We start from the raw sequence: 14,051 nt of genomic DNA, 5'->3' as shown, positions 1-14,051 counted from the left end.
AAGTCCTGTGCTTGTTGTACCCATCCACCTCCCCTCCCATCTGCCCTTAGCAGACTTTCTCGCTCTTTATACTACGGCCATTGCTCTGAATGTCTAATAATGTCACAGATATGTTTACACTGGATTTGGTTGAAAGCCCATTGCATCTCATTCAGTTAAGTTTGCCCCTGGCGTCATGTCACTGCCAAAGCAGTGTATTTTGATGCCCTGGGAGTAAGACCAGGCTGACTGAGGCCTTCAGCCACAAAGAAGAGCTTCCATTATTTTAGCTTCACTCCAACTCTCACCTTTAGTCTTAAACTTTGGCCAGTGACAAAGACTGAGATCATTGATCTCAGGGACAAGGAGCCAAAATTACATTTCTCTGTAGAGTGACTGGCTTTACTCTATGTGACAGGTTGAAGAGCTCAAAGGACGTAAAAGTCGACAACTGCCTCTCCTTCTCTTGTGCATGACTCATCAGGAGAGGGCCAAATCAGGACACTACAGGGACTACAACATGCCTGGGAGTACTTGGAAATCACTACGGGGAGCTAGAGGAAGGTTCTTGGGAAACAAAATAACTGTGTTCTCAACAGGCCGCCGGAAAATCATCTTCGAAAGTCCTTCGAACTGATGGAAGAGTTAAGTACTTTCATGGCTACTCACCATCGGACCACCTCATGGCGTCGTCCAGCTGAGGCGGCAGCCCCTTCCAGAGCGTGCTGTCTTTAGGGTAGCCCAGGTCCATACGCCTCAGGTGGTCATCGTAGCGCCAGTAGTGGTTGTCCTTGAAGAAGTAGGTTTTGTCGTTGTGCAGCCAAACAAAGGCTGCATCCACTCCTTCCAAGGGCAGGCCAAAGTCACTGATTGGACGAGGGTAGCCTTCCTCCACAATATTGTCTTTAAATACCCAGTACTTTAGACCTAAAGAGGGTGGACACAGAAAATCCATCTTACAATCTATAGTTTTCTACATCACACTCAGCAGACAGTGTATGCCTTCAGATGATACATTTGAAAAGATGAGAGACTTGAAAGATATGTAAAGGACACTCGTGAAATAAAAAAAGATTCACACCTTTTTCTGTTACACAGCCAACAGAGAACGTTCTCCGCCAGGAAAGCTGTTATACATTTTATATCAAATGTGAAACATGACCTTGTTTCTGCACCCATGTTTTTTAAAATTAAATTTATAACTCTACGGCGCTCTCACACAGAGAAAAAAAAGTCGCAATTTCCTTCAAAGTTCCGGTAAGAAAGGTGTGAACTGCCTCTTTTCATCTCTCCTCTTTATAGTGCGGATGAATCACATTTTAAAGCGTGTGCGAGTTATCAGAAGTTTCAAAATAAAAAAAAAACTTAAACTTTATCTTATTTTTTTTTCTTACTTTTTATTTGTGACAGAAAGAGAGAAGAAAGAAGAAAAGAAAATCATTGCAGATGCGCACTGACACCACTGAACCAGAATAACTTTATGTACATTTTAAGACTCATTTCTAGATGTGTGAACATATTGGAATGCAGATTTGTTTTGGTACAGTACCTTTGAAAAAGACTATCTTGTGGTCCCCAGGTCTCTCATACACAGCATCCACACTATCAAGGTTGGTTGGGAGGCCCCTCCAGAAGCGATGGATCTGAGCAGGACGCAGAGACACCAGGTGCTTCTCTCGTGTTAGTCTCCAGAAGTACTTTCCTAAGAGGAACAGAGCAGTTTGGAAGATCATCACTATTTATGCTGATGACTGGGCAGCTGTAGCTCAAGAGGTGGAGCGGGTCATCAACTAATTGGAAGATGAGTGGTTCGATCCCTGGCTTTACTAGCCTGCATGTCGCAGTATCCTTGAGCAAGAAACTGAATCCTAAATTGCTCCAGGTGGCTGTTCCAGTGGTGTGTGAGTGAGTTAAAAAAACTGGCACCTTGTACGGTAGCCTGGGCCACCAGTGTATGAATGTATGTGAATGGGTGAATATGACTCGTATGTAAAAAGCGCTTTGAGTGGTCGGATGACTAGAAAGGCACTATATAAGTGCAATTACCATTCACCATAACTGTTATTAGGGCCTGAGCACAAAAATGCCAGGGCCCAACGCTCCCTGCCACTTAAAGTACGAGGAACCTATTGTTTCTGCAGAGATCATTATTATTATGATGCCGTGGAATTGCATTTTTGAAGGAGCTTAGGATGGTTGAAAACTCATGAAATTGGCATGCACATCAAAACTGTTAAAAGTTCTGCAGTAATTGGACCCGGGCATGGCCAGCTGGCACCATAGTGCCCCCAAACACATGCCAGGAATGGGATAAAGTTCCTTTGATGTTCATGAAATTTGAGTGGATCATTGTTATAATCTTTGAGAGCATCTGAAATTTTTCGCCTGACAGGAAGTCAGCCATCTTTGATTTTCTCTGTTGATTTTCAGTTTACTAACACCCAAAAATGAAAATTCAGCCATTATCTACTCACCCATATGCCGAGGGAGGCTCAGGTGAAGTTTTAGAGTCCTCACAACACTTGCGGAGATCCAAGGGGAGAGGAGGTAGCAACACAACTCCACCTAATGCAAGCTTAAGGTGCCCCAGATTCAAACATCCAAAAACACAAAACAAAACCACAAAATATCTCCATACTGCTCGTCCGTAGTGATCCAAGTGTCCTGAAGCCCCGACATAAAAAGTTGTTTGGAAAAACGTCATTTGAACTCTGTTTTTTTTGCAAACCCACACACGTGAACGCAGTGCCCAGAGAGGCAGTCAGAGCTACAGGCTACAATGAGGCTAAAAACAGAGTTCAAATGACGTTTTTCCAAACAACTTTTTATGTCGGGATTCAGGACACTTGGATCACTATGGACGAGCATTATGGAGATATTTTGTGGTTTCAATTATGTGTTTTTGGAATGAATCTGGGGCGCCATAAGCCTCTATTAGGTGGAGTTTTGTTGCTACCTCCTCTCTCCTTGGATCTCCGCAAATGATGTGAGGACTCTAAAATTTCACCTGAGCCTCCCTCGGCATATGGGTGAGTAGACAATGAGTTAATTTTCATTTTTGGGTGCACTATCCCTTTAAGGATGCACAAAACCTCATGAAACTTTTCACACATATTCCAACTCTTAATTACTTAATTGACATAATTGGGCTTGGGCGTGGCACTCATTTTATCTTGAGCGTATTTTTAACACACTTTTTGAAAAACCCCAAAACTTGGGGCACACATGGATACCTGTGAACTTTATGTGAATATACAGCAATTTCTATCATCTTCAAGAGTATACGAAAATGTTGTAATATTTTTGTCTAATAGGAAGTCAGCCATCTTTGATTTTGTGCTTTAATTTTCATTTTACAAACACATGTAGGGACTTTAGGATGCACAGAAACTCACAAAACTTGAAACATATTTATGCAAATGTAAATGAATATAATAGAGATTAACAGATCAGTTTGCACTGTGAATGTAAAAGTCAAATTTCAAGGCTGACAAGTTGGGTTGTTTGAACTTTCTGTCTTTTGTGTATCACAAAAAGTTACAAATTCATTTTTTAACAGTGTCATTCAAAAGGCTTTTTCCTTTCAACTGCAATGTGTCTATTGTGATCTGTACTTTTAGCAGAGTTTACCCATGTGGTGACATTTTAGAACAACTCCAAGGCCGACTAAAAACTGAAGGTTTAACACTCTTTCAAAATTCATAATGCTGTGCTCATAACAACCAAAATATAACAGGCTGAGTCATGTCTCTCCAGCATTAGGCCTGGTTAAACATGTGTATGCAGGCTGACTCTATCCCATATGTTGCAGGCTGACTGGAGCTGCGAGCTAAATCTACATTTTAATCAATTCCCACATTTGAAAGAAAACATTGAAATGGCAAAATGGCTGCAACAATCATCGCTAAACTTTTAATGTCATCTTCCGTAAATGATTAATAAAGGTTTAGAAAATGTCAGTTAAAGTTCAGCATGCTTTGCAGCAACACTTGCGCTGCTGAAGGTATGCAAGTCTGTTTCTTGTTTTTGCTGTCAGTGGGAGGCTAGAGGTCATTCCTCCAGAGGGCAAGCATGAAAGCCTGATGTAATTTTTGGACTGCAGTCTCTCAGCAGGGCTCAACCAGCTCAGCTGGGCGTCCGCATCCAACCCCACTCTTTCATCCTCATCCTCTTTCCTTTTTTTTTTTTTTTTTAATTTGCTTCTATTTCCGCTCATTTAGCTAATTTCTTTTCATTTTTCCCATGCAGCTCTGTAGCTTTGCTTCTGTCTCTCTCCCTTTGTGACTCCGTACCTTTGAAAAAGAAGGCCTCCCCTCGTATCTGGGCCACTGCATCAAAGTGACTGGTGCATCTGTCTGGGGCATCTCGTGCCGGCCTGAGAGAGATGTGAGGGAAGTAGGAGGAGAGAACATTGTGAAAAGAGGTGGAAAAAAGAAGCTCTTATGTTAAACTGGACAGTTTAAATCTTTGAATGGCGCTGACAATAATGTTTCTGTGCTCTGAGGTACCGATCATCTAAAATGGATTACTCCATGTCTATATAAGGGATGTTTATTTGCCAAAAAATCATCAATACTGCTTTAAATTAGATATTTTGTGATCCTTTTCAAGATCATTTTACGCATCAAACTTTTATTCACACATTTCTTTTCACCCAGTTGTGGTGGAGCATGAATCAATGAAACCAGGCTAAACAATAGAGGAGATGCTATCAGGCTGACACAGCGAGGTCCCTTGGTGTGTTTATCCCCAGGGTTTTTTAAGTGATTTAAAGCACTGACGTGGCCGGCCTGCCAATGATGAAGCCATTAGCACCACGGGTCTGAGAGTGGGAGCCTGCCAGGCCTTATATTACCAACAAAGGTCTCTATTCAGAGCTCTATTAACACTACACCACTGCCTAGTGGTCAGCGTTGGTGCCCTTGTCAGGCCTAATCCAGCTTTTTCACGCATCATGACCTGATGGAGTCAGAGGGAAATGATTAATGACGGCAGTGAAAGTCCGAAAGCGGAGGGAAAAAGATGATTAAATATCCCACAACTGCCTGTTTAGCTTCACCTTTTTTCTTAGTGCTGCCTTACTGTTTACTGTAGTGTGTGTGTGAGCGTGTGTGTGTTCTCTGAAACTAATTTGAATGCAGCCCCTCAGAATAAAAGCATTTTTGTGAAGTCTTTCTTTGGATCTCGCGGGGGCTACTTTAAGGTTAGTGCTTGGTCTACTGTGTGAGTGTGTGTGCGTACACTCAAAATACATAAATGGACAAAATTAAGCCTAATTATCCTCGATAATCTGAAAAAACTACAGGCTGATAGCTACCCAACTTGCTTTAGGGAATTACTTAATTAGACGGGCAGGCTCCCAAGCTCACTCTCGGCCTCTTTGCTAATTTGCTTTGTTGGCACCTTATGACTTCATATCAAGCACCAAAATTTTTTTTTTTTTTTTTTTTACAATAAATGTTGAGTATTCCCATGTGGATTCATTACATTGTTTATCAGTGGAAGTGTGGAGGGAAGAAAAGTAAGAAAATTAAAAAACTATCACAATATAATTATGCTCATGTACAGGGAACCATCAGAAAAATAGAAATCTCAGTATAATGACATTCAATACAGTTACCCTGCAATAAATACCACCTGTGTGAAGCCTATTAAGAGTGTAGTGTTCTTATGGAAGGAGCTGAATCTCTATTATTGCCCTAACTTTAATGAAGTCACCCTTTTATGGCTGTGAAAACATGCCTAGTGAAGGACTTTATATCAGCGTGAAACAGGAAAACATGTACATTAAACCTGTTTATGTGATTTTTGCAGAAGTTTCTGAGCATGTCCACCTGTGCAAACTGAAGCCCCATCGAAGAGCAGCACTTGCCCTTGTAAGATGTGTCCTGAGTCCGCTGTGGAGCAAGTGTCACTTACGGTGCCAAAATTGCACCGTGCCATTCCATCCTATTTTGATTGACACTCCTCTGTGCTGCACTCCTCAGGACATTACAGCCCAGGCAGTGTTGTGTTGAATGGGATTTACAGGATGAGTAAAGGCTGGAAAACATCAGCTTTCACAAAAAGTGGTGACTTTGGTGATGCAAGATCACTGCCATTTGATCTGGGTACAAGCGTATGGTGAAAGATTCCGGGCAAGGGACATCACTTTGTGTTGAGAAGTGGTGGGGATGTAAGAGTTCAGACGATGGAGGGGAATGTATGAGGTCAGACTAGATATTTATGCAGGTTGGGAAAAAAGGCACATCCAAAGAACATAGCCTGGGCTACTATCAAGGGCATAGGTTTTGTTTCAACGTTGGTGAGGGGGGACTCATTAAGTTGGGGGTCTGGGGGATCCTCCTCCAGGAAATTAAGAACTTCATTTCCTGCATTCTAGTGAATTTTTATGCACCAAATTATGGTGGAAATGTATTTATTTAAAGGAGAAACAAATTTAGGGTTCAGATTCAGGGGTGGCCGATATGGCCCTAGAATAATATCTTGATATTTCAGGGTATTTTTGTGATAACAATATTCTTGACAATATGACAGATTAGTAAAAAGATATTTTAGCATTTATTTAAGAACAAAACGGGGAGTTTGCTTCAAATATTCAGTACAAACAAAACAAAAATGATGTCTAATTTCTTTAGTTTGTGAACAACAACAGTAACTCAGAGTGAGATTCAGATTCTGTTAAAATATCAATAGTTCAACAAAATAGACTCTACACAAATTACATTTAAACAGCTCCAGAATACAAAAAATGTCCCCTGGGATCTATATATATAAATCAACAGGTGATTTCCTTCTTTTAGCAAAATCCTAAATGACTGAGTTGGGGTTTTTTTTCCACCTGGACCTGTATGCTCTGCCATTTCTCCTCTAATCATCACACTGTAACCTGTGACAGGCTGTTATGATACCACAACTATCGCATTCACATGTATGTAGTTATTTGTCAAGTCGGGAGCAGCATATAGGTTTATATTACCAAAGGTTTATGACAAAATCACTTGATGATACAGAGAGAGGAGCAGGGAGAGACGCTGTGCTGCTGCCAGAGGAGCCGCTGAATGAGTTCCCTCTGAGCGCTAACTCGCTAAAAGAGTCTGAGAAGTCCGGGGCTGTTCATAAAACATTCAAGACGCCACTGTTTATTCCACATTACTGAAGCTGCTCCTCGTTTTGGAACCATTGAGCAGTCGGTAATAATTTCACTTTCAGCAATGCTTGTTGTTGCCGTGGGTAACGGTATGATGTCAATATGTCAACAAGTCAAAATATCGCAAGTATCACAATATGAATTTTTCATATGATATTCAAAATTATACCAGTATTATCGTGAACGAGATGATATGGAACACCCCTACAGGTAACAAATTTGAAATATAAAACATAATGGAATATAATGCAGTAACATTTGACTTTTTTTTTCCTTCAACAACAAACACATGTGGTTATATTTTGCCAGCACATGCACGGGGTTAGGTTTAGGAAAAAAGAGCAGGCTTTGGCTTTATAATCTTACGGGAAGTGAACACCGGCCTCCCTGGTGAAAGTCATGGTTACTGGACTCGATGATGTCATCCCGCCACATTTCCCCTTGACACTGTTGGGCACCATTAAACAGTACAGGCAACTGACTGCGTATCATGCCAACGTGAAAGGACTACTTTTTGCGGCTGTGTCTGACGCCAGAATTCACTGACCAAGCGCCAGATTTCGACGGCTTCAGCGTGAGGCCACAATGGTAGGCTAGGAGGGATTTTTTTTTAAAATTTACAGAATTTCTTTTTGGATGATGCTCATTTGTTTCTTCTATATTTCCAATGCAATGTGTGTTTCCTTATTGTGCAAATAACCTAACCTGGAAATCCAGATGCCCCGCCCCTAGCAAATTTGAATATGCTCTGCACGGGGATCTGGCTCCGACGAGCAGAGCCCGCTGAATCGCCATCAGGCCAATCAAAGCATTCTTAGTTGTAAGTCAATATTTCTTGGTGCAAGCTATTTTTCATTCTCGATAAATGATGCTTTAAAAAGTGATAGAAACAAATGCCCCCAGTGTAAGTGACACCTATGATTGCAACTGTTAATGTATTCTACTTACAGGAGAGCAGATCTGTTTTCAGGCAGGTCCAGCAGGACAGGAGGTTCAGCTGTCTGGGAGGGGTCGCCTGGTCGGTTTGTGTGGGACACTGAGTCTCTGACACCTAGGGAGACGACACATGTCAACTTGAATATAAAACGTGTAATAATAATATTCTTTTGATTCTTGTTTGATTCTATTTCACCATGGCACAACATGCCACATACTGTGTGTAATCATCCCCTCCTTTGTGTTGCTGTAATTTCTTTGTTCCATCATATACTTCACTCTTCTCTACTCTATTTCCTCACACTGCCATATCTCTCCTACAGTGAATAGTGTGATAAGGTCATATGCCATAACGAGCTCCAATTAACTCCATCCATGTTTTCATTAAATCAATAACCTTCCTCCACAGAGTTCATCAACTGCTGCTTCCTGCTTGGGGAGGCCTCTGTATCTTCACTCTGCTGAGCTGTCACCAGCAAACGGCTGCTTCCACCACTGCAGCGGGAAACATACATAATTACAGCAGAGGCTCTCGAGTCGTGGTCAGTGGAGAAGAGACGGCTTCTCTGAAGGCAGCAGTGTATGTTTCCACAATGTTTACACACACACACTCGGAGATATCACAACACTGATCATCTGACGTTGGGGAAGAGGCAGAAACACCTCAGGGACTCAAATGAACAGCTAATTTAGACGGTATGTGGTGTAGCTTTAATTCCATGCTCATGATGATATGCTGCTGTACACAATTAAGGAAACTATATATCCAGCAGATAATGACACAGGCTTGGTGAAGTATTTGAAAAAATAACCAAAAGAGGCCGACTGCAAAAAATTCAACAGTGACTTCCCTTTCTAATCACATGGCCACTTTGTTTCATTTCCCGACAGCATCTTCCCCACTACCAGTCAATTACTGAAATACCATTTTTCACATGCGTGCACTTTTTGTAACACTCGAGGCAGAATTATTAATGGAAACTCTGATGGAAATGCAACTAATTTAATCCCCCCCTCTCTTCTCTTTCACACACAACACATAACGACATGTTTCCTCCTACCATAGAGCTGCCAGACGCGGACCTTGTCTTCGTACGGGAGGTCGTATTTCAGAGGGTCTCCTACAGGACCCTGGTAGTACGGTCTCATGATGGACTCCATGGCCGAGGTGTGGACCAGGCCGATGGCGTGACCGAACTCATGGACTGCAACCGCGAACAGATCCATCCCATGAGAGTCTGAAGGAGACAGAGAGCGATCGTTAAACAAATAACTGTTCACATTATGGTAAAGCATTAGACGAGGAAAGCAAACACTATCCAAAGGTCAAAGGATATAGGCCTTAGGGAGGGGAAAAATTGATAAACCATAGTATTGGGATATTTGCAAGGCAATATTGTATCAATACACAAATGCCAAGTATGATTTTTTTACTATATAAATGATAAATATTGCAAGTACAAATTACCCTTTTGGTACCCTACTAGAACAATAAAAACAACTGCAAGAGAGATTTTGCTGCAATAAAAATGATTTAAGTGAGCTGAAAACAGAATGAAAACTTTATTTTATTACATAAAACAAAGGTTTTTAAATGTCATATTTTTACTGTTTTAATTTCACTTTTTACTATACACTTTGTTCCTGTTTTTATAGGCTCTTTTTTTCTTATCTTGCACTGAAGAGTTGCATTCAATTTCGTTCTACATGTACAGTGACAATAGGATATTCTATTCTAGCATGTTCTATGTTGACAAAGTTTTCTCGAGGTTTTCTTGGCTTGACATGCAGCAAAGGGCTTTGGGTTAGAATTGAACCCGTGGCCGCTGTGGCAAGGACAGGGCCTTTGTACATGGGGTGCCTGCTCAACCAGGTGAGCTAAATGGGTGCTCCATGTCATGGTTGTTTTATTCTTAACTTTCTTTACGAAATTCAGAATGCTACCTGGATAAAAATGGGCAGTAAATGTTCATTCTAAATTTTCTAATAATTCTATAATAAACAGCATAGATTAGGGTTGGGTTATGTTTACCAAACTGACATATGACAATGCCTACAGTAGCCCCTTTTACACTGCCAGATTTTCCGCAAATGTTGGCACATTTTGCCGGCAAGCTGCGAGCGTTTAGACACACAGAGCCGGATTGGCGAGTTGATCCGAGGTGCTCAATTTTCCGCCTCGTAGGGTAGACATATTGGCGGAACCCTTTTAGTTTAAACAGACTGAGGCGGCCTTCCGCAACGGGAGGGGCTGTTGGAGGAGCTGTTGATGACGCCGCACGTGCGAGCCACTGGCGGTGGATAAACAGGAAACAGCTGATAGCAGGAATTAGCGAGCAGCTAGTAGCAAGAGGGAAACACAAACCTGACAGACACTGTAAAGATGAGCAACTGGGGAGACAAGGAATTGCGCATTGCCCTCCTTGCCCTCGCAAACCAAGAGGCCATTAACCGTCAAATGACGGGGACGGTGAAGGATGGGTTGATTTACGAGAGAATCGCCGCCTGACTAGCCGCGGCTTCCCTCCCACGTCACTGTTTACGTCACACACTGAGCTACACGTTTTGTTACTTGCTCACGCCCCCCATTGCCCCGAAAAAGGTGCATTCTGTATAAACAAAAGTAGGCAGGCGGCATTTTGCTGCACTCCCCGATTTTGTTTTTATACTGCCAATGCTGAAAAAAGACTGATTGGACTTCCCTGCAAATTTGCACAATTCCTATCTAACAAGGGCTACTGTATTGGACGGAGATATCGTTGTTGGGGGAGGGGGACAAAAAGACATGCGTTAATCAACCACCTAAACTTGACCCAGGAGCCACCAGCTTTGCACAGAGTTTGGCAAGCGAGCATTTCATGTATGTAGCTCCTTATAAGTGGGAACCTTCTGCAGAAGGACTTAAACTTGCACTCTTTGGTTCCTCTCTGCCGTTTCAAAGCACTGTTGCAGGATTTTTGTACAAAATCTTCTATATGCCAATGTCATAGTGTGTCTTGGCTGGTCTTTGTAATCATGTGTAGCTGCCTTTTTTTTTTGCATTTTTATGGTTCATTTTATTATATATTAACATACTTTTGTGGCTTTTCTTTGTAGTGATCTTATTTTGTGTTTTATATTGCCTGTTTTATAGCTGTACATTTTTTATTCTGTATTTTTGTTCTGTGTTGTCTGTCTGTAACTTATGGTGCTGCCTGTCTTGGACAGGACACTCTTAAAAAATCTTAATCTCGAGAGGTTTTTCTGGCTAAATAAATAAATTAATCATCATAGCACAATTGTCAGGAGGACTAAAGACTGAGACAAGGACAGAGCACAATGGCGTTTGTGTCTGTGTGTGCGCAAAAGAGAGGTTAAGAGGAGATAAATTATACACACTATGTTTCTATAATTTATTAATAACTCACTCCGGACACTGCTTTGTCAATTTCTGACCCACCAGCTGAAACGCGTGTTGTTTAAATACAGGAAGTATAAAAAAACAGACAAAGACACAAACGTCAGACAGCCCAGCGGATGTCAGCAAATCTGGTGACAACTTCACGATGCTAGCCACAAACCTTATCGCTAAAAAATGTTCCACTTTGCCCATGTGGCAGCGTACATATCATCTGGTAGATAAATCAGAGTTGGTACTTTTTAAACATGCAATGAATACTGTTAGTGCCACCACAAACCCACGTCCTGGTCTTTAAATGCTGATGTTGTGCTCAGTGGTCAATGACCGACAACCATTGCCGACAATGGCATTGTCCATTGGCCTAACCCTGATACAGACTACCTACACGTCTTTCATAATGAGGCAACATCCTGAGAAATATCTCGAGAAACCTGTTCCCAAACAATGTGGATACTGCTCAGCATTGCATGAGGGGGTGAACATAAGTTACGACTGTGACTGTTAGTTACAGTGTAATTTAGAGACATAAGATGAAGATGTGTTATAGTTTTTCTAATTCTAAAAGTGTGATACCCATCAGAATCTACTGGCTTTTGGCTATGTGTGGGAAACTAGTTGTAGTTCCGGTAATGTGCGAATGGATTACTGGTAGCGCACTTTTTATCCACGACCCATAGCGTGGTTCAAATGGTCAAACACATTGAATGCATTGTTCAATGCATTAAGAGTTTGTGTATGAACAGAGCATGAATAGATGTTTTGTAAATGGCTTAGGAAGGGCCCAGTGGAGAGTTTCACCAATGTGACCAATGTCCTAAGTTGACCCAGTCAAACCCCTGTACAGGTATTCTATCCTTTCTCAGCTCATCTGCTTATGGTGCAAATTAAGAGGCATGACAGACAGCTCAGGAGGCTTTGAGTGCTGTTAGGCATGTGGCGTAGTGAGATAACTATGGTGAAATGGCCTGAGTCCCTCGGCTGGCAATCAAAACCCGAGTGTGGAGAGACACCTGAAGAGGCTGCAGGCTATTAAAGCATCTTTTCCTCTATTTTCAGCGAGGAGAAGAAAAGAAAAAGCCTCCCAAACTCTTTGTCTGACTCTGCCAAGCAAGACAAAACCTGGGGCTTGGAGATTTTGATTTGCAAAAATATGGAGAGCTAGCGTGTCAGGCCAAGCTAGCTTAGAGTTCCTTGGTGGCTAGGCTGAAGTCTGCATTCAGTTAACCTAAGGTTGGCCTCGGCTCGGGACGTGCGCTCGTGCTTACAGTACCCAACTGGGGTATTCAGAAGGCAAATGCCAACTCTAATCTACAGGAGCACATGGTGCAGAGAGGAAAGGTGGACAAAAGGAAGGCGAGAGAGAGAGAACAGGGGCTCAGAACAGAGTATGTACCATGTCATCATATTCACGGTCCATGGGAGGCTGACAGAATGAACGTAATGCCTGTGGACAAAGTAGGAGCGGAGAGAATTGGGAGGATGAACCAGATTCATTTAGGAAAGCAGGGAGAGAGATAGAGAGACCGAGAGGACTTTTGTGTAGCTGTACAGACTATTGAATTCTTTCATATTCTGGGGTTCCTATCTTTGTTCTCCTGGATTCACCACTGAGCCATTACATAGGTTTATATCAACCTAAATGATTTCATTACAGGATGCTGAAGATGGGCATTACTCAATTTAGACCTTTGAACTCTTCCAGTCGTCCATTCCTTCAATCCTGAAAAACTTTGATCACAGGATACACTGACTTTGATCTTAGAGGACCTTTGAAAGACATATGCCTGGTTACCTCAAAAATATCTCACACCCTGCAGTGGCCCTGAAGTTTGCCTACAGGGCCAACATGTTTTGTGGAGGACTCAGTCAACATGAATCTGTGGTAACTTTGACAGCCTGAGATATTATATAAGGATAATGTTTTAAGAACTAACACCTTCATTCCACAACATCAGCTGCTCTTTTTCAACAATGTTTGGTGGAAAACGTGCATGCAGGCTAAAATTCAACTTTACTGTTCTGTCAGGAGATGCAGTGACTTAAACCAATGATGAGTAAGAAAAATAATAATGTTACATGTAATTTGTTAAGCTATGAGTAGAGGAAAAACATGAGCCTGCAGGTGTGCTGTGTTTACATGGCAACTCGCGCGAGACTGGAGAATGTTCAGAGACGTCTCGCGAGTTGCAGGCTAACCGACCACGGTGAGAAATGATGCTATAAAAGTGAAGTAAATTACGTCTTTTCAAGTCAATTTTCAAGTCAATTTTGCATTATTCCTACATAAGAAATTATGTGTACAGTGACCCTCAAACACTTACCTTATTGTCAATTTGCATTCATTAAGACAACATGACACAACAAAACTCGGTAACAAGACACTAATCTAAAGGTTTTTAGTTCCTAGAAAGTAAAATCTTCCTTTGGGGTCACTCTTACTCAGTCATCAAGAAGACTCATCAGATGGGATGATGATTCATGCAGCAGCTGAGGACATACAGCTGGCCAATGACGGTGGTGTGGCCCACGGCCAACATCCAGTCCACCATTATGCAAAACATTGCTCTCACGGGAAAAGACCAGACC

General features: G+C 41.9%; 1 protein-coding gene across 1 annotated transcript in view; it reads right to left on the bottom strand.

Annotated features, from left to right (window-relative positions):
* LOC126395520 (matrix metalloproteinase-17-like) overlaps nt 1-14,051 on the bottom strand; it is a 113,658-nt gene that overhangs the window by 15,009 nt on the left and 84,598 nt on the right. Inside the window, exons 5-9 of the mRNA XM_050053060.1 lie at nt 9,127-9,303; nt 8,078-8,180; nt 4,272-4,354; nt 1,529-1,681; nt 649-906 (exon numbers count right to left, since the gene is read on the bottom strand). Of these exons, the coding sequence (XP_049909017.1) occupies nt 649-906; nt 1,529-1,681; nt 4,272-4,354; nt 8,078-8,180; nt 9,127-9,303 (774 nt within the window). The remainder of the gene's footprint in view (nt 1-648; nt 907-1,528; nt 1,682-4,271; nt 4,355-8,077; nt 8,181-9,126; nt 9,304-14,051) is intronic.

The sequence above is a fragment of the Epinephelus moara genome, chromosome 9, assembly GCF_006386435.1.
Source record: "Epinephelus moara isolate mb chromosome 9, YSFRI_EMoa_1.0, whole genome shotgun sequence".
Lineage (NCBI taxonomy): Eukaryota > Metazoa > Chordata > Actinopteri > Perciformes > Serranidae > Epinephelus > Epinephelus moara.
The sequence above is the reverse complement of the archived record's forward strand: the minus strand, read 5'-3'. Positions and strand labels throughout refer to the sequence as shown.